The 26598-nt window shown below is 30.3% G+C and overlaps 3 protein-coding genes across 3 annotated transcripts; all 3 read left to right on the forward strand.

Moving 5' to 3' along the window:
- Positions 1-870: 870 nt before the first annotated feature.
- On the forward strand, positions 871-6378 carry LOC117914810 (MLP-like protein 34). The gene is made up of 5 exons (XM_034830297.1): positions 871-1151; positions 1420-1682; positions 2470-2544; positions 5638-5830; positions 6110-6378. The coding sequence occupies exons 1-5, from the start codon at positions 965-967 to the stop codon at positions 6376-6378; spliced, it is 987 nt and encodes a 328-aa protein (XP_034686188.1). The 5' UTR covers positions 871-964.
- An 8855-nt stretch (positions 6379-15233) lies between these two features.
- On the forward strand, positions 15234-16398 carry LOC117904207 (MLP-like protein 43). The gene is made up of 2 exons (XM_034816752.1): positions 15234-15489; positions 15756-16398. The coding sequence occupies exons 1-2, from the start codon at positions 15303-15305 to the stop codon at positions 16022-16024; spliced, it is 456 nt and encodes a 151-aa protein (XP_034672643.1). The 5' UTR covers positions 15234-15302; the 3' UTR covers positions 16025-16398.
- A 6639-nt stretch (positions 16399-23037) lies between these two features.
- Positions 23038-24622, forward strand: LOC117923455 (MLP-like protein 43). Its single transcript, XM_034841748.1, has 2 exons — positions 23038-23334; positions 24246-24622. The coding sequence occupies exons 1-2, from the start codon at positions 23148-23150 to the stop codon at positions 24419-24421; spliced, it is 363 nt and encodes a 120-aa protein (XP_034697639.1). The 5' UTR covers positions 23038-23147; the 3' UTR covers positions 24422-24622.
- Positions 24623-26598: the final 1976 nt, after the last annotated feature.

The following is a 26598-nucleotide window of genomic DNA, read 5'->3' on the forward strand; positions in this document are numbered from 1 at the left end:
TTGCGATCGGTTGGATTCTTTAATAAACGCATTATTAGGCATGAATGATCAGGAAATTAATAAGTAAAAAACAATTTAATTATTTCACTTAAGTCATAAACCATTATGAGGAGCCTTGGAATATATGCATGAGTCTAGATTCTCGCAGCCACTAATCACGTAGTCAAAATTGGCCAGTTGCAAACATTCCAATCATTCTTTATGATAAGAAAGAAGAGTTCACTCTTCTTTTTCTCGAGTTTTTTATTTGGAGAGAGCAATTTATCAGCCTCACATTTTGCGACCTTTCTTGGCACATCACTTTCAGAATCTGATTTCCTAGCTCCACTATAGAAGTAAAGCCAGTTGGGTATCACATTCTTGTTTTATGTCTCCTTGAGTGGGTCGGGTGTATATAAAAATTTGCCAGTTGAAGATTTTCTTTGTTATGCTAGTCTTTCTTTTTCTAACCTCCTGATATCAAATGGGAAAATGCCATATCGTTACTGGACAATTGACCCATAATGGAGAGACTTTTGTTGGTTGGACTTGGGCTTTTATATAACTCAGCAACTATCATAATTATAGGAGAAATTTGAAGTAACCATATTGATTTGGGTCTACCAAGAAGCAAGGTGAATCGTAACATATCATGCATATAACTTGATTCAATTATTTTATATTCTACTTGTTTCTTATGTAGATATCATTACCAAATATTCTCCTGACATTTTCCTATTATTTCTGTAAGATGCTATAATCTACACCCAAAGTAGTGGACCACTTACACTTTATTATGTACTAACCACGATCATAACTTACATTCTCCACCTTGGCCTCTCTCTTATCCCAAAAAGTAAAGACTCAGAGTTCGTATCCCTTCCCTTCTGTCTATATAGGTCTGAGAGTAGTCAAGTGTTTCCTTCAATAGCCTTCATATTCTTGGCAGTAACTAGGCACTTGGTTTTCAAACACAACAAAAATAATGGCTCAAATTGCCAAGATGGAGGTCCAAGCAGAGATCAAGTCCCCTGCCAGTAAGTTCCACGAGGTCTCTAGCCGTAAAGTTTATCTCGTACCCAAGGCTTGCCCTGAAAAAATTAAGAGCATTGAAGTAGTTGAAGGTGACTGGAAGACTGTGGGCTCTGTCCAGCTTTGGACTTATTTCATCGGTAAGGCAAAATCCATCATTCCACGCCTCCCCCAACAAACACAAGGACACAGAGCTCAATTGTACTTCTATTATTATTACTATTATTTGGAAATAATGATAAACTAATGGTAATGTGACTCTACTCATGCCGATATAAACCCCGTAATCTTGATCTCAAATTGCTATCAAACAAAAGAATATCAAATAAAGGTAAAGTGTGTCCCCTATATTTATACGTAGATAGATGAGTTCTAAGCTTAGCACCATGTTTTCCATTTGAAAAACAGGAGGAAATACCGAAGAGGCTAAGTTGGTGGTTGAAAGGGTAGACGAGGAAAACAAAACGGTCACTATGAACGTTGTGGAAGGAGATATCGTGAAGTATTTCAAGATCTTCAAGTGCACTATTCAAGTAACCGTAAAGGATAAGGGCAGCTTGGTGACATGGAGTGTGGAATATGAGAAGCTAAATGAGAGTGGCCCCGCTCCAGATGCTTACCTCAACTTTGCAATGGGTATCGTTGAGAACGTGGATGCTTACCTTCTCAAGGCATGACAACAAAGGCGTATTCATGAGTCATGACATGGTATGAAGCACTGGTACAATAAAAACTTGGGAATAATGTACTACACGCCATGTCCTCAACTTCTACTGGTCATCGCTGTAATATTAATAGTAACTTCTTATTCTACTTATATACCTTCCAAGTACTTTGTGTCTTGAACTGTTATTATCTAAAAATAAAAATAGAAAATCACGATGAAGAGCATTGCCCTTCGACACTTTTCTTTCTTTCTTTCTTTCTTCACTGCTGAGAATCTCAACGTACGACTACCATTTGCATTATGGACCCATGACTGTCATCCTTTAACCACATTTGTTGCCCTCCCACCAAACTCCTACGCGTCAAAATTTCTATTGTTGGTTGAACAATATTTTCATTTGAAAAACAAGGAAACGATTTAAAAAGTCTTATCTCATGTCCAGTTACCCCGGTCGACCATATAAAGTACCACTTGAAGACTCTAGTCTCCTTTGCTATGGCCCATGGGCAATGCAATACCCAGCAGGTCCCAGTAACCAACTCTATGTTCCACCGAAAATGAAACAAATCAGGTCGTTTCAGGGATGCATTTGATCTCACCCTTTTGTTTTGTGTCCGTTATTTTTTATTTTAATATCACATGTTTATATTTTAATCTCATTCTTTATACCTGGGTTTGCTGATAAAGGCAACTTTCTTTTTGACTTTTGATTGAGATTTTTATGAAATTCCTGTGATATTACCGTCCTGCTCCTGCTTAAGAATGTAACTTTGATTTTGCTTTTAGTGAAGTCTTTAGGTGTTGTTTATTCCCCAAATTCTTTTGATGTTTCTGAAATTGCTTCAGTGGAGTTTGAGAGGTTGCAGGTACCTCTTTTCTCCTGAAATAGAATTTGTTTCAGTGGAGCAAGACAACAGGATGACCAAAAAATAGAACCAATTTTATTGATATATAACAGGTTTTTGAGACGTTGAAAGAACATTTCTAACAACTTTTTTTGATGGGCGACCAAGCCTATTATGCCACAATGCATATACAGAACAAGAAGAAAAAGAAGGTGTTGGAACTACAGAAGAATTGTATACTAAGGGTTGTGTTGACATACTGGCATATGAGGAGTTGAGGGAGAGAAGCTGCCACTGATTATTAATGAGATCGATTTGAGACTGATAAAAAACATAAAGACCATCTTTAGGCCTACCCCTCCAGTAGCACTGTTTCGAAGTGAAATTCAAAGAAGACATTATTTTGGGCAAATTTTAGACACACTGAGAAGGTTCTAATTAGTAATTTCAGGGACGTGAAGTGTTTTAAAGAGTAATCTCAGCAAACATAACTTCAACTTCACATCCACCTGACCTCTAGCCGCATTATTTCAGTTTGAAAAGAGGGCTTAATTATATCAGTATGACTGCTAAGAAGACTTTGGAATATAATAAAACAAGTCCATCAAGTTCAAGGTTTGGAATGGAAAGATCATGAGTAATTTCACTACTTTTAAGCTGAATATGAGAAGGTAAATGAGCATGTGCCAGACCCAATGCTTACTAAATCATTGAAGGTCACCTTCTTGAGGCATAATTCCAATTCTTTTCATCGATGCTTCTTAGATGTTATACAACAATACTATGAAAATGAAGACGTAATGTAATTTTGTCAAAGCCTTTTCCTTGAAGACTCTGGACTGATTGCGTGGGTGCGCAACACCCACCATAATTCCCACACCAACGCCCAACTAACCAAATCACGTAAGGCCTCACATGGCCTCATTATTATTTCTGTTGAAAGATAATACTATATTACATACGAGATGGCCATTCTACCAGCCAACCTGTAAAGTTGGTGATAAATTTATACTAAAAATAGAAGGAAAATTAAGTTGAAATTAAGGGTGTCTATTTGAATTTAATTATTCCCTAGATATGATCTTTTGATATGATTTGAACCCATTAATCATTTATTTTTATATAAAGAGACAAAAATTCAATTGTATAATCCAGGATGATTCACTTGGCCGGGTTTTCGATGACAACTAAATCAACCTTCATTTAGTAATGATTGCCCATGAAAGAAATTATCATGTCTCCTCATAAAGATCACAAAGAAAAGCATCTTAGTGGAAGGTTTTTTTTTTATTTTTTTCCATTTGTTAGTGGTGACACTCCATGAAATGTGATCAACTAGCATTTGAATTACACAACCTAATGCAAATGATAAAAAGCATAAATTACTTTAGAGTGTTTAGAATTTGGAAGACTCTAGCTAGGATGATATGGCATGGGTCTCTGGCCGACAACCACCAAACCCAACGCTAAATAATTATTATTGAACCATCATCATCAGTATAAGTAACATCAAACCTCTCCATGTCAAACTGTACATTTTATTTCATCCGGATCTAATATCTAATTATAAATGATTATGTATGAGATTGCAATCCTTTGCTTAGCTCTTTGAAAATCTAATTATAAATATTTGGAATATTGATTTCATCTCTACCATTAAAAGCATATGAAAAAAATATCTTGGTCTTTGAATAAAATTAAGTACAAATAATTAGACTAGGGTACCAAATGATGAAATCAAATATAAATGAATTATCACCATCAAATTTCTATTTTTCATTATTGAATCATTTGGCGCTCCAATTTTTACATGATGTATAACTATTGACGGAAATGTTAATATAACGATATGATAAATGGGTAAAATTAGTTGAAAGAGTTTTTTTTCTTGCATAAAATAATTTTTCAAATTTTAATTTCTATTTACTTTGTCTTTCCTTCCTTGTCATGTCTCTTTGTAATTTTCCGATTTGTTTATCAAAACAATAAATGATGTTATGCTATGATTTCTCTTTCTATCTTCCTTTTTAATTGACGTGTTTATTGGAATAATATATTATGTTAGACAAAATAACACATACCTCCACTGCCCAAATCCCCTCCGTGACAATGAACCCCATCTTTAAGCATTATTATAAAATTAAGCATAAAGTTATTAAAAGTTTCTTCCATTTCACATGCCTTTCCCATAGATTGAGTGGTGGGGATGATCATTATTGAATGATTTATAATTTTAATGAATCCTATCTATTCGCATATCTTTTAAGAGGGAATTCAAATCAACTTATCTTATTTTCTCAATGCTACTTAACTTCCACCGCTTCAAATTTACATGATCATATCATTATCAATAACTTTGGCATAACTATTCAAATTTTAATATGAACTTCAAATCATTATTACCTTTATTGCCTTAAAAATCTTTTTCTTTGTCAATGATCCCTACACGATTATTAAATAATAGGATTGTTGTTGTCATATTAACTAATTTTGATAATATAGTCATCGTCATGGCTGAGTGCCATTTCTGTGGGAGATTTTTCATAAATTTAAATCAATACCAGTTATAGGAAATGCGTCACAAATTAGGAAGATATCGAGCTGGAAACATATGATAATCCATTATTTTCTTCCTTATTGAAGCTTGACAAACCAATCCAAATGCATTAACGTGAAAAGCAATGTTTTATGCTCATTTTCAATGAACCTTGTCAACATGCACGTCAAAAACAATGATTTATTAACTACGTACATGTAGAATTGCATGAGAAAAAAAAATACAATTAAGGCATTGGGATATGAATAAAACGCTTAACTTAAAATTCAAAATTCTCAAAACTATGTTTTTCACACCAAAATGTTTCATTCAGCCAACCTAAGACCGAGTGGATCCTCCCTCTAAAGCACATTGCCCAAGACTACAGGCAACGTAGTAATTACCTAAGCAAATACGTCAGAATCATAGCAATTTTTACCAAAGTGGGTATCGGGAAGGAGCTTTGCCTAATTCATTCTTCTATATATAAGGACAAGGTTATCTACTTCTTCTCATCACTGCCTTATGTTTGAATCATTTGTAGTTAGTTTTATCAATCCAGCTAGTGTTATTATCAGAAAAACATGGCTCTAACTGGTAAGTTGGAGACTGAAACAGAGATCAAAGCACCTGCTGATAAGTTCTTTAAAATCTTCAGGAGCCAAGCACACCACCTTCCTAATATCTGCTCCGATAAAATACACAAAATCGAGGTACATGAAGGTGACTGGGAGACTCAGGGCTCCATCAAGCATTGGAGTTTGACCGTTGGTAAGGCAGCTCAAACTAAGAACCACAAAACACTAGCGTTATATTCTGTTAATTAAAATAATTTATTATGTTTTTGTTTCATTTCATTGTTGTTTTCTTCACCTTTCAATTATTCTATTAGAATAAAAGATTGCCTCTTTGTACATTTTTTTTCTTGCAAAGAAGTGATCGAGTCTGGGCCGCTAGTGACTATGATGGTTCTTAGGAATGTACATGACATCTAATAATAGTTTCAACATATTCCAATTATGTTTAACCTCACATTTTGGTTTCAACTAGGAGAGAATTCTGAGAGTATTAAAGAGACTGTGGATCAAATAGATGAAGAAAACAGGTCCATCACATTCAAGGTTTTGGATGGGGAGGTGCTGAAAGACTACAAGAGCTACAAGTTCACCACACAAGCGATACCAAAGGGGGAGGGCTGCTTGGTGATATGGACCATCGAATATGAGAAGGCAAGTGAGGGTGGCCCAGATCTCCATAACTACCTAGAGTTTGCAGTTAATATCACCAAAGAGATCGAAAGTCACCTTCTCAATGCGTAACACCAAGGCCATATCCACCCTTTGCTAGTATCTTGCTCGTAAATAAAGTTTGGAACTTGGAAGTCCATCTATCTCTATCTTTCAATAAACGCAAATTCCAGGTGTGGACTTGGTGATTAGTGCCGAGAAGACAAACTAGGTTTGCCTTGGTTGTTTGTGCAATAATATTAGTGCATGAGTGTGATTGATTATATGCTATCTTGTCTGGGAGTTGCTTTGTGTCTTATGTAATGGGATTACTACATGTAATGTGAAGACTATATGATGCATGGGGAAATAAATTAAGTGAAAACTTCCATGGGCTCCATCATGAGGAGACTTTGAGTAAGTCCACAAGCCTACATTCTTGCATTCTAGTCACATGTGTCAAAATCAGTCTCTACGAATTAAAGTCTTATTCATTGAAAGGGCAAAATCCCACTTTACACATAATCTAAATAATTTAGCTAAAATCTAATAAGTATGTCTCTTTTTATAGGTATGTAACATCCCAACTTTTAAATTTAGGGATATCTATGTAATTTAAAATTTTAAAAGAAAAATTTAAGGATATTTACAAAGATAAATGAAATATTTTTGGTTCCGATAACCATTATTTTTATCTCATTTTGGTTTCTTTGCATTATAAAAAAAAATGGTTTGTAGAGATAAACTAGAGAGAAAAAAAATGGTTTGCCTTTAGATTACAGAATTATTAATCAACCTACCAATCTTCAAAGCAATCTAGGATGCAATATGGTTTTGTGATTTAAGATCAAATGGACGCTTCATTTATTATGTCTTCAAAAAAACATTTTGGGCCTCAATTCGAGATTATCAGATATGGATTCTAACAGTTGCTTCTAATCATGTAGGAGAAATCAAATCAGTGTCACAGAAATCGCTACCATTGTGGTACCTAAAAAAAAAGAAGAGACTCCTTCCCTTAATACTGAAATTTATCTGAAGCTATGCAGTAAATAAATGCCCCATTTTGTGCGTCATAATGGGGGATCACATTCAGAATCTTCTCCACATGCAAATTAAAATCAAAATCAAGCCATTGGCCTATCACATTACCATTTTTGGCCCTTTTGTTTTGTTTTTTGTTTTTTTTTTTTTGGCGTGTATATAAAAAGCAACCACATTATCCAACTTTTATTGAAAACGCCACATTATCAGATACAAAAACGCCACATCATTATTATTGAAAATTAAATTCCCATATATATAAAGCCACGTGAAATTCAGTGCCAATCACAAACATTCGTTGTCCAACCTTGATATTCACTAGGATAGAGATAGAGTGCCCATATATGGACAGTGCACCATACCTGCCGTAAAGTGATTGGAAGAGTGTGGGCTATGTCAAGCTCCGGACTTATTTGTATAGGTAAGGCAAAACTAACCATTATTCCCATGCCACCCTCAATCAAGCACAGTCATACACTCAGCACATGGCACTTCTTGTTTTTAATTATTATCACAGTGGAGGATAATACTAACCAATGTTTTCATAATCAGAATAGTCATCCAATAAAAAAAATTATCGATTCATTAATCGGACCGACGATCAAATCATGGTTGAACCGGTGACGTCATAAATATGTAATTTATATATTATTGAAATTAAAAATAATTATAATTTTTTTAAATATATATGAATAAATTAAAAATCAATAATATTATTTTATATCTTTAATATTATCAAATTAAATCATATTAATATTTTAAATTTTATTGAATAAAATATGTATAATATTTAAATTTGAATATATTAAAAATGAAAATTTAAACTAATTTCATAATTTTAAAAATATTATATTATTTTTATTTAATATTATAAAAAAATTAAAATTCAATATATATTATTTTGTTTGGCATATTAAATAACAAAAGGCGTGTAGCTGAGTGGTCTTAGGTTGGTTACAGACCTTGAGGTCTAAGGTTGAAATCCTTTGGTGGATTTGTTAATTTTTTTTTTTTCAATTGATTAGGTTGGTTAGCAATTCCACATCGAATGGAATAAGGATGCCTATAAAAGTTAGCCTCATTGTGGGCAAAGGCATCACCTCATCTGGTGGGCTTAAGACTCGGCCCACAAAATGGTTGGGTGGGGTGTGGGCTTTGTCACATCAAGACAGGCCTAGAATGGGCTTTTGCTAAAAAAATTTACCGTTTCGTTCGCTCAGAATCGCCCGATTCCATTGGGTTATCCGATGATTGATTTAGATGATTTGTGACCGATCTAATGCTTAGACGGTTTAATAGAGTAAATCGGATTGAAAATGTGACATTGAATCGATTGGATAGATCGGTCCAGTCCGATTTTCAAAACATGTATAATAACAAATTAAAAGAAGGGTTAGGAATGGCAACGGGGCGGGTTCGGGACGGGTCGCCCCTATCCCAACCCCGCCCCGTTTAGCAAAACCAATTCTCATCCCCGTCCCATTTAAAAATTTCCCATACCCACCCCGCCTCGTTTAGCTTTTTTTTTTTTTTTTTTTTTAATTACTTTAAAAAATTTTAATTACATTAAAATAAATATATTTTATAAATAATAAAATTATTATATTTTTTATAACTTATTTTATTAAAAAAAATTATTATTATCTATATATTAATTAAAAATATTAAAATTAAATTTTAAATTAAATTAATTTTAAAATTAAATTAAATTAAATTTTAAAATTAATTTTATATGTAAACGGGGCGGGGCGGGACGGGGTGGGGCAATACCCGAACCCGCCCCGGGTTTTAAAAAAAAATCCCAAACCCATCCCAAACCCGTTTAATAAATTTTAACCCTGTCCCATTATGGGCAGGGCGAGGGTACCCAAAAAAACCCGCCCCGTTGCCATCCCTAAGAAGGGTGCCTCCTCACATGAGTTTTTTTTTAAGTTCTCCACTCTTGGAGTGACTGAAAAGGATAACTGCAGCCTGGTGAGATGGACTTTGGAATATGAGAAGTCAAATCAGAGGCTCCTTCCTCCATATGCTTACCTTCTCGAGGCATAAACCGCATAACAAGAAGGCCTATATCCTTGACCTGGTCTGAAAGCATCCTAGCTTTGGTCCTCCTGGGTATGGGATTGCTAAACGTATGACCTCCGTATCATCAGTTTTGGGGCAAAATAGCCCTTTTATGGAAAAAAAAAAAAATATAAGCTTTAGCCCTTTACAAAACTTATATTTAACTGTCCATTTATTGTCATGGGAGTCATGTCATAATTTTCTTTTGTAATTTAAGTTGAAGCCTCGGTTGCCAATTAGGTTTTATTTTTTAATTGAAACCTCAGTTGTTAATTGAGACTTCATTTTTTAAGTAAAACCTCAATTTATAATTGAGGTTTTAGTTAATTTTTTAAAAATTTTAATTAAAAAATTAAATTATAAATTATTATTAAAATTAAAAATATATATTTTAATAATAATAATTTATATATTTTAACTTAAATATATAATATTACTTCAATAAAGATAAATTGATAAATATAATAATAAATAAATATATTATTTATCAATAAATTAATAATCTTAAAATAATAAAGTTATATGAAATCTAAATAAGATATAAAATTATATAATTTATTAATTTAAGATATTTAATTTGTTATATTTTTAAGATATTAATTTATTTATATTTTGACAAATTTTATTAAAATTATAGTATATTCTTAAGTTTCATATGTAGATTTTTTTTATTTTTTTAAATCATATATTTATAGTTTACGTAAAAAAAAAAATACTATTATTTGTACACACAATATATATGCCTTAAAGATACATTTTGAAATTAGTTAATGAAATTAATTAGAAAAAGTCTACTATAAAATTTAATTTTTAGTAGTTTCATCAAAGTGACAAAAAATACCCATTAAACATTTATATAATGGAAAAAAAATGCCCCTCCCTAATATTACATGTGATATAATTTAAATTAATAAATAATATAATTTTATATTTTATTTATATGTCATATAATTTTATTATTTTAAGATTATTAATTAATTGATAAATAAAATATTTATTTATTATATTTATCAAACTATCTTTATTGAAGTAATATTAGATCTTTAAGTTTAAATATATAAATTTTTATTATTAAAGTATAATTTTTTAATTTCAATAATAATTTAAAATTTAATATTTTTAATTCAATTTTAAAGTTTTAAAAAAAAAACTGAAGCCTCAATTATCATATCTTTTTTAGATTTCATATAACTTTATTATTTTAAGATTATTAATTTATTGATAAATAAAATATTTATTCATTATTATATTTATCAATTTATCTTTATTGAAGTAATATTAGATCTTTAAGTTTAAATATATAAATTATTATTATTAAAATATATATTTTTAATTTCAATAATAATTTATAATTTATTTTTTTAATTAAATTTTAAAATAAAAAAAATTTAACTGAAACCTCAATTGTCAATTGAGGCTTTACTTAAAAAATAAGTCTTAGTTGATAACTGATATTTCAGTTAAAAAATTAAGTCTTAGTTGGCAACTGAGACTTCAACTTAAATTTTGAAAAAAAAAAAAAAATATGACATGACTCCTATGACAATAAATGAGCTAGTTTGAACATAAGTTTTATAAAATAGTTAAAGCTTATATGTTTTTTTTTTTTTTACATAAAAAGGCTATTTTGCCCCAAAACTACCATATCATCGACATCCGTTGGCTACTGCTTTACTCTATGTAACATCTTGCTCTACTTAGTTATATGAACTTCCTGAATTAATGCTGGAATGACAAACCAAGCTTTATTGAAAATGGAAACCTTCTTAGAATCAAACATTTGCTCTATCATCGAATAAATTTCGCAATAAAAATAAATAAAAGAGGAGAGTTGTGAAAAGAAGCATTTTTCCTGCAGCCAATTAACTTTTCATACATTACTTTAAAACAAATTAACAAATAGTGATTTCATATTTTACCTTTTCTGTTGCAGATTACTTTTAAAAATATTCTCCCCGTTAAATTATGGTACAAATCAAACTGTACATTTTACTCCAATTTTAATATCTAATTATAAATAATTATGGGTGAGATTGCAATCCTTTGCTTAGCTCTTTGAAAATCTATGATGATACTCGGTATTAATATTTTATTTTATTAAAGATAAAAATATCAAAATAATTTTAGAACTTTTTAGTGGGGATAATACTTCCCCGTTAGGCTGCTTACAAGGCATAAATTAATAATTTTTTAATTTTAATAAAAGCAATTTGGTACATACCACATCTTAGTTGACTTGATTGATAACTATTTAAGATAGGATTTAGACTAATTTAGATTAATTAGATTGCATTTACACTTCCGTTGCCTCGAAACAAAGTTGGTACAACATTGACATGATGATAGTGATATATTTTAGTTTTATATTTTTTAAGGGGATAATTTTTTTTTAAAGGTTTGATGTTAGCTTATAAGAAAAACCTAAACCATAAAAGCCGAATCTTTCCGATATTGATCCAATTTCTATCATTGAAAGTATATGAATAAAACTTTTGATCCTTGAATCAAAGTATACAAACTAACGTACAAAATAATGGAATCAAATATACAAAATAAGATTAAAGAGATGTTTGATAAAACATAATATTTATTATTTAATAATTTAAATTAATTTAAAGTTAAATTATATTTAAGTTGTTGACTTAAAACTTATTACTTAATTTTTATTTTAAGTATTAAGGTTATTTGAAAAAATTAACTTAAAATTTATTTTAAATCATCAAATTAAAATATTTATCCTAATAAATTATAACTAAGACAAATAAAGTTAAATAACAATAGAGGTTGTGGAATCCAAAAGAGATCATAAATGTAATTGAGACAAATGAAGATAAAAAAATAAAATGAAGATATTGATTTAAAATTAAATAAATTATTTTTATTTATTAAGTTTTTTATTTTAAGGCATACAATTAAATTATTTTATCAAACATATTTGTGAAACCAAAGTTTGGTTAATCTTGATTTTGATGATAACAAAATAAAGTTTAGAACTAATGATCATATTTCAAGTGTGATTAGGCAAAACGATTTCCAAAGTGACAATCACAAAGACAAATCAAGCCAATGAGAAATCATGAAGAAGAAGACCACCTCAAAGAGAAGAGTTTTTCAAGACCAAAGCTTCATAAGATCTCTTTGTAAGGTTGTTGGTGCACTAGGACTTTCATGTATTTCATTCTTTATTTATGCACCAAAATCATTCAAGAGTAATATTGTTTTAAATATCTTAAGAATTAGATGATTTCATGTTTTCAACTAAAACCTTGTGTTAAATGATTTTCAAACTTGTGTTAAAAGGTTTTAAGTTGAAAAAGGTTGGATGTTGAGCAAAAAAATAGCTCAACTGATTCAACCGGTCGACCGATTGTGCTCGTCCGATCGAGGACCGGTTGGGGGAGGCCAAAAAGTTTCTCTCTCTCCCAGTGGTCTTCTCTTCCCAATCAAGGTTGAACCTCAACCGGTTGAGGCTCAACGGTCACTCGCCAAACATTAAATGCTAATGGCTAGTCAACCAGTCGACCCCTAGCTCGACCGGTCAAACCCCCAATGGCTAGTTTGGTTTTTTTCTTCTATAAAAAGGCTCCAATCTTTATTGTTTAAAGAGCTTAACCTTCCCAAATCTTTCTTGATTATATTTGAGCCTTGGAAGAGTATTTTTTAGTACACCATTATTTCAAAACATGCATACTTTAGTGCACCATTCAATCTTAGTTTTTCTTATATCATTTGAGCTTAAAGTTCTTGTACTAGGATTTTTTAAAGATCATTCATTTGTAAATCTTTGAGAGGAAGTTTCTCAAGTGTGGGGTAGCACTTGAGGGGTTGTTCAAGAGTGGGATATCTCTTGAGAAGTGTAAAGGATGCTTGGAGCCAAAGTCCAAGAGAGTGAATTGGAACCATAATCCAATTGTATTACTTGAAGGCTTGGTTTGGAAGCCTTGGATTAGTGGAACCTCAAGCTCGAGATTGAAGCTAGAGGAGAGTGGATGTAGGTCGGGTTGTGCCGAACCACTATAAACTCTTATGTTTGCATTCTTTCTTTCCTACTCTTTAATTTATATGCAATTGTCTATATATTTATTATTATATACTTGCATATAATTGTCTTTTGCATTCACTTGTTTAAATTTGCGAAAAGAGACCATCACTCTATTCACCCCCCCCCCCCCCCCCCTTTAGGGTGATTACCATAAGTTGGATTAACCTAATATTCCTAACAATATTTAATTTATTTAATAATATAATTAAAATATTAAGTTACTTTAAGTTATTAAGTTAGCTTATCAAACACGCACTAATATACAAATGAATAAGATTAAAATAGAAAACAATGAAACTTAAACACGACATCTGTTTGATTGTATTTTTTTATAAATGCCTCTTTAATACTCCCCAAATCATAACATTAAATTTCTTATTTCTTATAATTGAATTGTAAACATTATTTTTATTTTTATTTTTTATTTCTATCATTGAATCATTTAGCACTCCAAGTTTTACTATTGGACTAAATGTTAAGGATCTAATAAATGGGTAACATTAATTTGTTGAAATAGTTTTTCTTATTCCTTATAATGGTTTTAAGAATGTTGAAAAAAAAAAATCATCCAAAAACATTTATCAAACTCAAATTTTGATTCCTATTTACTTTATCTTTCCTCGTCATATCTCTTTCTAATTTTCCTTTTTTAGCGATTTGTTTATTAGATATCATGCTTGTGATTCTCTTTCTATCTCTTTTTCTCAATTGATTTGTTTAATGCAATAATATATCATGTTAGACAAAATAACGCCTACCTACTACCCAAATCCCCAATGTAACAATGAACTCTATCTTTAAGCATTATTATAAAATTAAACGTAAAGGCTATTATAAATTTCTTCCATTCCACGTGCCTTTCCCATAGATTGAGAGGAGGAGGTGACGATTTTTAAAAGATCAAAATTTTAATGAATTCCATATATTTGCATATTTTTTAAGAGGGAATTCAAATTAACTCATCTTATTTCTCAATGTTACGTAACTCCCACCTCAAATTAACATCATCATATCATTATGAACAACTTTGACATAATTATTCAATTTTTAATATGAATTCTTTCGTTCTCAAATCATTGTTCAAGTTAGCTTTATCACCTTAAAAAACTCTTTCTTTGTCACTATTCCCTCCATGATTATTAAATGATAAAATTGTCATTGTCTTAAAAACGAATTTTGATAATATATTCATCAACATATTTACAAATTTAAATTAATGCAAGTTGTAAAAAATGCATCACAAATAAGATACAAAACTAGAAGTAGATGACAATTCATTATTTTTTTCTTTATTGAACTTCGACACCCCATCCAAATGCATTAAGGTGAAAAATAGTGTTTTATGCTCGTTTTCAATTAATCTTGTCAATATGTACATGAAAAATAATGATTTATGCTTATAAATCTTATCAATTCGCTTATTTTTATATGTAAAATGAAATTATTGAAACTACAGGTAGAATTGCATGAGGAAAAAAAATACAACTACTGCATTCATAAATGAATAAAAGCTTGGCTTAAAATTCAAAATTCTCAAAACTATGTTTTCCACACCAAAATATTTCATCCAGGCAACCAAACACCGATTGAATCCTCCCTCTAAAGCACATTGCCCAAGATTACAGGCGACGTAGTAATTACCTAGGCAAGTACGTCAGAATTATAGCAATTTTTTTTTTTCAGTTCATTGACTGGGCTCCACCCAACCACTGTCAGTATCAGTTACTACCAGAGTGGGTACTGGGCCGGAGCTTTTCCAAACTCACAACCCTTCTTCTTTATATAAGGGCAAGTTTATGTATTTCCTCTCGCCATTGCCTTTTGTTCGAATCATTTGAAGTTGATTTTATTAATCCATCAGAAAAACATGGCTCTAACTGGTAAATTGGAGATTGAAACAGAGATCAAAGCACCTGCTGATAAGTTCTTTAAAATCTTCAGGAGCCAAGCACACCACCTTCCTAATATCTGCTCCGATAAAATACACAAAATCGAGGTACATGAAGGTGACTGGGAGACTCAGGGCTCTGTCAAGCATTGGAGTTACACCATTGGTAGGATATACAACTCGAACTCAGAACCCCAAAACACTAGCTAGCATTATATTCTGTTAAAATGTTTTTGATTTTTTTTCCCTATTTCATTGTTGTTTTCTTCACATTTTTTTTATTCTTTTAGAATAAATGCATGGCTCTTTGTACAATTTTTCTTTTTTTCTTGCAAAGAAGTGGTCAAGTCTGGGCCGCCAGTGACTATGATCGATGGTTCTTAGTAATGTATATGGCATCTAATATTAGCTTCAACATATTCCAATTACTAGGAGGGAATTCTAAGAGCATTAAGGAGAGTGTGGAATCAATAGATGAAGAGAACAGGTCCATTACGTTCAAGGTTTCGGATGGAGAGGTGCTGAACGACTACAAGAGCTACAAGTTCACCACACAAGCAATACCAAAGGGAGAGGGCTGCTTGGTGAAATGGACCATTGAATATGAGAAGGCAAGTGAGGATGGGCCAGATCCCCATGATTACCTGGAGTTTGCAGTTACTGTCACCAAAGATATCGAAAGTCACCTTCTCAATGCATAACACCAAGTCCATACATACCGTCTGCTAGTATCTCTATTAAATAAAGTTTGGAACTTGGAAGGGCATCTACGATCTCTATCCTTCAATATATGCGAAGGCTTAGGGGAACTTTTAGCAGCTGTGGCTTGGTGATTAATGCTGAGAAGATAAACTAGGTTTCCCTTAATTATTTGTGTAATAATGTTAGCGCATGCGTGTAATCGGTTGTATGCTTGTCTGGACTCTAGGGGTTGCTTTGTGATTGTTAATTGGTGTCTTTTGTAATGGGATTACTACATGTTATGTGAAGACTATATGATGTATAAGGAAATAAAGTGAAAATTACCAGGGGCTAGCTCCATCATGAGGAGCCTCTGAGTATGTCCACAAGTCTACATTCTTGCATTCTAGTCACATGTGTCAAAATCAGACCCTAACAAATTACAGTCTTAATCATTGAAGGGGTAAAATCCCACTTTACATATAATCTAAATAATTTAGCTAAAATCTAATAAGAATATCTCTCTCTACAGGTATGTAACCTTCCAACGTTGAATTTAAAGATATTTATGTAATTTAAAATTATAAAAAGAAAATTTTGGATATAGGACAAATTAATTTTTTTTTTTAAAAAAAAAACGAAAATGAATGAAATATTTTTGGTTCGTATGACCACCCACTTTTTTTACTTGTTATTTTTATCTCATTTTAGTTTCTCCACGTTATCAAAAAATAAAAAGATAAAATAGAGAGGAAAAAAGACAACTTGGATTTGTAGAAGTTTCTTTCTTTCTTGGTGTTTTTCTGTTCTGATTTTGCCTTTGTTTCATTCTAAAAGTCACTCACTATCTTTATCTCATTTTAGTTTCCCCGTTATCAAAAAATGAAAATATAAAACAAAGAGGAAAAAAAACCTATACAAAGGTCTTTGAAATTTTGATTTGAAGACTTAGAAATGAATAATAAATTTTTGCATTTGTTCCATTCTAAAATTCAAGGTAAGTTTTTCACATATAATTTTTTTTTTTAGGAATTCTATTATCTATTAATTATGAGAATAGTAAAAATATATAATAATAATAATATTCATCATCATCATCACCATCATTATCATTTTAAAACTAGTTATTAGTGATCCTAATCAATAGAGAACAAGTTGATTTTCATTACCCTTGGTAATGGTAGTGATAAAATATATCTTTAGTCAATAAGGGTGTAATTAGCTTTGGGGTTTCATTGATTAGAAATTATTTCGTCCACTAGTAAAAAAACAAAGTAAAACTAACCATCAAGTGCAAATCATGAATTTTTTAAATTATAGCACATAGTAAAATTATTATTATTATTATTATTAATATTTATACTCTGGTCGAACTTATCCATGGCCAATCCATCATGTAGGCCAATTTTGTCAAACTTATCCATGGCCCATCCATCATGTAGGCCAAATTTGTATTAGCATAATTTTGGGTCATAACTCTAGATGCTGACATTAAAGCATTTCTGGCATAATAATTATTGGAAAAGGATGTCTCGTCTTTCATGGATCACAACCAATACAGCAAAGATGATGATAGATAGCGTCCTTATCACCTCATGTGTCACCTCTTCTTCAAGCTTGAGTGTCTTGTCCTATATTTAACGCATGTACCATTGCCTCCAAGATATGGTGACAGGAATTATATAGCTACTGACTAGCTAGTCTTCACTCCAAAAATATGATGGCCACTTTTTTGAAATATAACTCTTTATCCTATTGACTTAAACTCACCACCTCTTTCAGATCCTCCACAAGGATCGACTTATTAAGAGTGTGGTCGAAGTTTGATCCACTTTTGTAAATGAGCAATGTTAAATTATTTTATTCAAACAAATTTGATGATCAAATATCTCTTATTTTCTCAAATTTAAATAACATTTCTTTATAAAAATAATTATAAAATTTATTATAATCATTCACTTTCAATGGCTCATTAATAGATGTTCATTGTATTAAAATACATTTATATAATTAAGAGAAACTTACATATTTATATTTTTTTTATGCATAATTTGTAATATCTCATATAGAATTTATTGGGTTTAGAAAAATGTAATACTTATATAACAGTGAATGATTGATTATAAATGGTATTAAAATTGATTTCCATTCCTCTATGAGACTTTATTTAGTACTACAAGATATGATTTCATGTTTTACCATGCAATCCTATAAGACATGATGTCCATTAAGTTCATTATATTACTTTTAATTGTGTAAATGTATTTTAAAATTAAAAAAAAAATTATTCAACTTAATACAAACACTATCTATATAAAAGGAAATAAATAGTTATACTTCATCATCTTCGTTTCTCATATTTGATATATGTCAATTTCAGGGACTATTATTCAACATTGCCCGTAGTAATTGGTGCCTCACTTTTACAAAGAAAACTTCCTCTATTGATATTTCTCAAATATAAAATCTCATGGAGTCATGGTTAACATCCGATAGATCCTAAAACAATTAGATATCTCAGATATTGATTGACCAAATGGACAACCGATGCTATAGTATACAAGAGCTGTTGCTGTTATCTTTTAATTTAAATATACACAAACGACAAAATGCTTAACTAATCCACCACCCAGGCGCCGGGCCACAGAAATGAAATACCGCCGACCCCAACATTTTGGAATTAAAAATCTACACCACCCAGATCTTGCTGTGATTTGGTAAATCCCGAGAAATTGACGACCTTCCTACGCTGGGGAGTCGTGGTTCCATTCAATGCCAACATTTTCGAATGGGTCCAGAGAGTTGTACAGTGACTTTTAAATAAAGAATTGTTTTAAACCTTGACTTTGGGCTCTTATCAGAAATATGAAAATATTGGGCAATGACTAGATTCGAGAGCAGGTTGCATGCATAGATATCACATCAATTTTTAGCAATCGTTATGACGAAAGAAAATCTGCAGAGCCAAGCGAATTTTCCTAGTCATCATGAGAGACATTAGACAATGTTTTCAATTCATAAATTGCCTTATCATCTGGAATTAAATATTTTCAAGCTAAGGGTGAGATTCAATCCGTATGGGGCAATGAAAATGGATGCCCTATAGAGTGGTTGAACATTCTACAGTTTCGTCCCTATTTTTAGAAGAAGATGAAATTTTAAGCAATTTGCTTCAATGCAATTTTAGCCTATTTCAGCTAGTCATAGCAACGTCTAATTTCGTTGATGTAGAAGAAACTAACACCAAAGATTTATCTAAGTAGAAAGAAGTATCGAGCATGTAACTAACCGCAGAACTCACATCTAGGGACCCTGTTGTAAATATAACAGGTGATGGACATAAAGATAGATGTGAGTAAAAGAGTGGAACATAAAATCCAAATTTCAAAAGTATGATAGTTTTTTAGTGTTTCTTTGAATCTCGTAGGAATTTAGGTCATTTTCTTACATCGAAATCTCATCCATGAGGCCTTAGAATGAGACAAGGTACAATAATTGCTGAAGAATAAGAGTACCGAGAGTACTGTTGGACAGTTCGGCGAGCTATATATAAAGAGTAAGACTTCTTAATCATATAAATAGTATCCTATATAACTCTAAATTTTTTTTTCCTCAATCCAATATAAAATATTACAAGGAGACACTCTTTTTAGTCGCGTCCCATAAAATTACATCATTTTCAAAGCTAAATAAACTCCTATATAAGGTTCGATTTCAATACTCTTTGTAACGACTCACACTTAATTATATAAACTCATTCTATTAATGTATTTTCTAATTTCATGGAATTTCAATAAAATATTTATTACTTTCAAATGGAAATTAGAGAGGAATGTTGTCTAGCTAACTCATAATTCTTCCTTATAAGTTCAAATTAGGTATTTACTTCTTCCCACCATTACATCATATTTTGATTGTTTCTTTGTTAATATATAATTGGTTAATTTCAATCTCCAACTAGTGCTATTATTAGGAAAATATGACTAATTAGTAAACTAGAGGTTAGGATGGAGATCAATTTATATATTGTTTGTTTTGAGTTTAATAAACCTTTATGATTTTAAAATGTGCTTAGATAGTTAAGAGAAACTTATACATATATAATATTAAAAAAAAAATTTCATTTAATGTGAGATACCATAATCATCACACATGTAGACACAACATCTTTGTTGTAAGTCAGAAGATTGTAAAACCAAACAAATTTTTTCATTGAAATAGAAGATTGACTGTAATGTTATTTGTAATTAATGGTTCACTTTCTCTCATGGATCCCAACTCCATTAGGTTCTTCACGAAGCTTGTTTCAGCTTATTCACCACTGATGTAGCAAAGATGATGATAAGTAGTACTTTTGTTTCTCATATGTCTTCAGACCTCATCAAGCTTGAGTGCCTTATCCCATCTCTAACGCATGTACCATTGCCTCCAAAATATGGTGCCAGATTATACATAATATCATAATAAGAATTATAGCTACTGAAGTCCAATGACTACCTAGCTAGTCTTCACTCCCAAAAACATGATGGTCACTTCTTTGAAATATAACTCTTATCCTATTGACTCAAACTCACCACCTCATTGAGATCCGTCATAAGAATTTCACAGGCTCTTCAAAGTTTGATCCACTTTTATGGATGAATAATGTTAAATTCTTTTATTCAAACAAATTTGATGATCAAATATCTTTTCTTTCCTAAAAATTACATTTCCTTTTTATAAATCTTACTTTAATGACTCAATTACAATATGGTAGATATTACTTGTTTCGAGTCCAATAAACCCTTATAACTTTAAAATATATTTAAATAGTTAAGAGAAACTTATAAATATATAATATTAGATAATTTTCTCTTATTCAATGTGAGATACCGCAATCATCACTCATAAACACAACATCTTTGTTATAAGTTATAGGATCGTGAGGTTAAACAAATTTTCATATTAGGATAAAGGATTAACTTTAATACTATTTGTAATGGTCTACTTTCTTTCATGTAAATATCATCCACTTTAGACTTAATGAATCATTGAAACTTTAAAATATATTTATATGATTAAAAGAAACTCATACATATAGTATTAAATTTTTTTCCATGACCCATGATTTGCAATATATGTATAAATATGTTTTAAAGTTATGAGGATCTATTAAGCTCAAAGTAAATAGTATCTATATTAAACGGAATGACGTGTTATATGCAAGTAACATCAAACTCAATCCCCAATTTTTATATAAGAGTTTGTTTGATTTTACAAAAAATATTTATGTGTTTCATTCTATAATTATGTGAGACATAACATCCATTTAATTTATCAAAGTCTTTTTAATCATGTAAACATGTTTTAAGTTGTTAAGGTTGATTGGGTAAAAACACAAGATGTTTGTGTGTTTTGTCCTACAATTCAATGAGACAATCCCTAATTGATTCATTGGGGTACTTTTAATCGTTTATGCATGTCTCAATGTTGGTAAGATTGATTGAGTGAGGAAAATATCTACATATGAAAGGCAACAGTTAGTTACACTTCATTATGTTTTTTTCTAATATATTGATATATGTCAATTTCAGTAATTATTAATTCAACATCGCCCAAAGTAACCAATGCCACACTTTTCCAAACAAAACTTTCTCTATTGATATTTCTTAAATATAAAATCATGTCATGGCAAGCATCCGATGGATACTAAAACAATTGGATAGATATCTCAGATATTGAATGGACCAAATGGGCTAACGGATGTGGTAGTATACAAGCGCTGTATATCTTTTAATTTAGATATACACACACAACAACGTAATGCCTAATCCATCCACCCGGGGGGCCGGCCGGAGAGATATAAAATAACCCCAATCCCATCATTTTGTATTTTGTATTGGAATTAAAAATCCAAACCCAGATATTGCTATGATTTGGTAAATCCCGAGAAATTGACAACCCATCCTGGGGGAGGCATGGTCCCCCTATTCAATGCCAACCCCATTTTCAAATGGTGTCTAAAGAGTTGTACAGTTGACGGTGACTTTAAAATAAAGAATTGCCTTAAACCTTGATTTTAGGCCCTTCTTCAAGAATATGAAAATGCATGTTGGGCAATGATTTAGATTCGAAAGTGGGTTCTGCAGACATCACATTTCTGCAGAGCCGAAAATATTTACAAGCGTAGGACGAAGCTCAGTTCAGATGGGCCTAGAAGATGAAATTTTAAGCAATTTGCTTGATACATTATCTCAGCAATTGATAATTTTTTTTAAAAAAGGAAATAGAAAGTAAAACATATATGGTTAAAACTTCAATGCAATTTTAGCATATTTGAACCAGTCATAGCAGCGTTTAATTTCTGTGATGAAGAAGCTGAACACCAAAGATTCATCCAGGTAGAAAAATGTATTGACCATCTAATTGTCTGCAGAACCTACATCTAGGTACCCCGCTATAAATATAAGAGGCAACTTAGGTGAGGGACATAGAGACATACGAATCCAATTGTAGAATATAAAATCCAAATTTCTCAAAATTACAAGGTTATGTTTAAATCCAAAAAACATATTAGAGAAAGTGAAAGTGTTAAGAAAAATAATTTTTTATGATTAATTTTATTATAAAAAATAAATATAATTAAAATTAGTTAGAATTTTATATATTTTAAAATTATATAATTTGAATTTAAATAAATATATAAAAATAAGTCATTAATTTTAGATCTATTTTTTTTTTCTTTTTTTATGTTCTCCCACAAAATTTCAGTAACCAAACACAACCTAATAGTTTCCACTGTTTCTTTGAATTTCTCAACTTCAAAATCTCTTGTCTATGAGACCTCAGAGTAATTAATTCCTACCCCTTGGTGACTAGGCCAAGCGCATGGATAGGCACATTGACCCACTTGTAATTACCTAGGCTAATAGGCCAAGCTCATAGCAATAAAATATCTATTGCTTTCAAGTGGGAACTGGAGAGCAACGTTCCCTAGCTAACTCATAATCCTTCTATATAAAATATCTATTGCTTTCAAGTGTTATAGGTATCTTCTTCCTTCCACCACTGCCCACTGCCTCGTATTAGGATATCGTTTCTTAGTTAATATATAGTTGATTAATTTCCATCTCCAACTCCAACTACTACTATTATTAGAAAAATATGGCTCTAACTGGCAAGCTAGAGGTTGAAATGGAGATCAATTCACCTGCGGATAAATTCTATAACATCTTCAGGAGGCAAGCACACCACATTCCTAATATCTGCTCAGATAAAGTACACCAAATTGATGTACATGAAGGTGACTGGGAGACTCCAGGCTCCGTCAAGAACTGGGGTTATACTCTTGGTAAGGCAACCACAACTCAAACCCCAAAACCCTAGCACTATTAGTCTGTAAAAAAAATGATTTTTTTTTAGTTTTTCTATTTCATTTGATTGTTTTTTTGTTTGGCATTTTCCCCTTTAGAATATTAATTTAACTGCATTAATTCGGAGTTGATCCCATCATGTGGAAGTTTATGCTTCTGTTATGAATTCAGCTTTGTATGTCTTCCTTATGTTTAATTCAACCTAAAGCATGTAGAATTGATGGTCAAAGTCTATGGGACCCTTTTTTCATGACCGCTATGCATGGGGCTCTCCCAGGTGACTGCCCGCTACTAAAGGGATTATGAACCTAAAGTTTAGGTCCCCCGAGTTAGAACTTAGAAGAGGGATTATGAATGATCAGTGAAGTTGTAAGGTTTTGATCTTCTTAGATATTACCTAGAAAGAGGATGACCTTACTTGACTTTTACCATATTGATTTAGAGATTGGCGATTGCTTTAAAAGGTTGTGTCAACAGAAGAAAACTTACAAAATATTAAGAAAAATAAAAATAAAAAATGATTTTGTTTTTATAAAAAAATATAAAAAAATCAAATATAATAAAAATGAGTTGAAATTTTATTTATTTTTAAATTAACTTTTATATAGAAGAATTAAAATAAGTTAAGTAAATTTGAATGAAAATGTAAAAATAATTAATTTCTTAATTTTAAATTTATTATTTTTCTTTTAACTTCTTTTTTGTTTTTTCATTTTCTTTTCTTTTGTATTTTCTTTAAATTTTTTGAGAATCAAATATAGTCATTATGAAAAGATGTTTTTTTAGTTGGGCCACGAAGTGACGATGCATGTCAATTTGCTTGAGATTTCGCAATCTAGTAGTTTCAAAATACTATGTTTAACCCCTTGTTTTGGTTTGAAATTACTAGGAGGGACTTCTATGAGCCTTAAAGAGACTGTGGAATCAGTAGATGATGAAAACAAGTTAATCACTTTCAAGGTTGTGGAAGGAGAGATCATGAACCATTTCAAGTGCTTCAAGTCCAACTTGCAAGTAAAAGCAAAGGTGAATGAGGATGGTTTGGAATCGAGAGATCATGAATGATTTCCCTACTTTAGAGTCAATAATTAAGTGGAATGTGAGAAGGTGAATGAGGATGGCCCGGATCCAATGCTCACTAAACTATTGAAGATCACCTTCCTGAGGCATAATTCCATTACTTTTCATCGACGCTGCGATGCTATAAAAGAATATTATAAAAATGCAAGGGTAATGAAATATTGTAACAGCCTTTGCCGTATTGAAGAACGTGGACTGATTGCTAGGGTACCCAACACCCACCATAATTCCCACACCAACTCCCAACCAACCCGATCACGTAGGGCCTCCTCACATGGCCTCGTTATCATTTCTGTGGAAAGATAATGCTAAACTATATACGGGATGGCCATTCTACCAGCCAACCTGTAATGATTTTGATAAAATTATACTAACAATAGAAGGAGAAATTAAGTTATCATTTGATAACGGTTTTTTCGAAAACAGTTTTTAAAAATCATTTTTAATATTTTATAAAATAAAATTTTATTTGGAAATATAAAATATTCTTAATCTATTTTTAATATTTCAAATACATTTTTTATTTTTATATATTTAGAGCTTTATTTTTAATTATTTTACTTAATTATTTAATTATTTAATTATTTTTTAAAACAATTTTAAAAAAACATTGAAAACAATTAAAAGATATTCTTTGAGATAAGATAAAAAAACAGAAAATAATTTTTTTTATTATCAAACATGTTTTATGTTTTTTGTGTTTTTTTTAATTTGTTTTTTGTTTTCAAATCTTAAAATCACTTAATTTTTTAGGATTTTTTAAGAAATAATTATATAAATATATAAAATAATTAAAAATAAAACACTAGACATAAAAATTATTTTTAAAACATATTTAAAAATATTAAAAACAAGTTTAAAATATTTTAAGTTATCAAACCAACTTTTGTTTTACAAGAATCATAAAATAATTTTTAAAAACTATTTTTAAAAATAATTATCAAATAGGTCCATATTTTCTATTCTCAAAAAATGTTTTTCTAATTACCAAATGTGGTGTCTATTTAAATTTAAGATTTTAAATTTTAAATTTAATTATTTCCAAGTTATAATCTCTTGATATTATTTCAACCCATTATTTATTTATTTGTTCGTTTTTCACATAAATAAACTAAAATTCAATTGTATAACCCAGTATGAATCACGTGGGCTCTGAGTGAGGCTGGCTACAACTAAATCAACGTTCTTTTGATAATTGATTGCCTATGAAAGAAATCGTCACGCCTACCCACAATAGAATAAATTAATAAGAAACTAGAAGATTAGAAAGAAAAGCATCTTAGTAGAAGGTTTTTTTTTTTTTTTTTTTAACTTCTTGGTGGTGACACTCGATGGACTTTTGATAATTGTGCGGCGAATTTAAAATTAATGTTTTAAAATACGGCACATTAAAAAATATTTTCAAATCTATGTTACTCTTTGCCACTTTCAAAAGTCTCAAAAAAAACATCTTTCATCATTTTTATATTAATCATACACATTCAAAAAAATTAAAAGTATCTTTTTAAGAAATATTTTTCACAATTTTTATATCAATAATACATATTAAAAAATTTTGAATTTATATTAAAAGTGTCTCTTCAAAAAACACCTTTTATAATTTTATAAAATTAAATTTATATTAAAAATGTCTTTTAAAGATATACTTTTTATAATTTTCATATCAGTTGTATAATAAAAAAATTGAATTTATATTAAACATGTTTCTTTAAAAGAAATTTTTTACGATTTCATAAAATAAAATTTATATTAAAAGTGTATTTTTCAATAATTTTTGTGTCAATCATCAATTGAAATAATTGAATTTATACTAAAAGTGTCTTTTTAAAAGACATCATCCATAATTTCATAAAATTAAATTTATATTGAAATGTTTTTCTTTATAATTTTAATATAAATTTATTTATTTTTATAGGTGACTAATATAAAAATTATGAAAAATGTTTCTTCAAAAAACACATTTATTATAAATTCAATTTTATAAAATTATAAAGACGTCTTCAACATAAATTCAAAATTTTTTTTAATGTGTGATTAATATGAACATTATGGAAAATGTCCTTTAAGAGACACTTTTAATATAAATTTGATTTTATGGTATTGTGGAAAGTATATTTTTTTTAATATAAATTCAATTTTTTTTAACGGGTATAACTAATAAA

This window comes from Vitis riparia, chromosome 1 (genome assembly GCF_004353265.1).
Source record: "Vitis riparia cultivar Riparia Gloire de Montpellier isolate 1030 chromosome 1, EGFV_Vit.rip_1.0, whole genome shotgun sequence".
Classification (NCBI taxonomy): Eukaryota; Viridiplantae; Streptophyta; class Magnoliopsida; order Vitales; family Vitaceae; genus Vitis; species Vitis riparia.

Coding starts and splice junctions, on each gene's coding strand:
- LOC117914810 (XM_034830297.1), top strand. CDS start 965: ATGGCTCAAATTGCCAAGATGGAGGTCCAAGCAGAGATCAAGTCCCCT. Junction 1,683..2,469: donor TGGATGCTTACCTTCTCAAG/GCATGACAACAA, acceptor CTTTTAGTGAAG/TCTTTAGGTGTTGTTTATTC. Junction 2,545..5,637: donor TGGAGTTTGAGAGGTTGCAG/GTACCTCTTTTC, acceptor TGTTATTATCAG/AAAAACATGGCTCTAACTGG.
- LOC117904207 (XM_034816752.1), top strand. CDS start 15,303: ATGGCTCTAACTGGTAAATTGGAGATTGAAACAGAGATCAAAGCACCT. Junction 15,490..15,755: donor GCATTGGAGTTACACCATTG/GTAGGATATACA, acceptor TCCAATTACTAG/GAGGGAATTCTAAGAGCATT.
- LOC117923455 (XM_034841748.1), top strand. CDS start 23,148: ATGGCTCTAACTGGCAAGCTAGAGGTTGAAATGGAGATCAATTCACCT. Junction 23,335..24,245: donor GAACTGGGGTTATACTCTTG/GTAAGGCAACCA, acceptor TGAAATTACTAG/GAGGGACTTCTATGAGCCTT.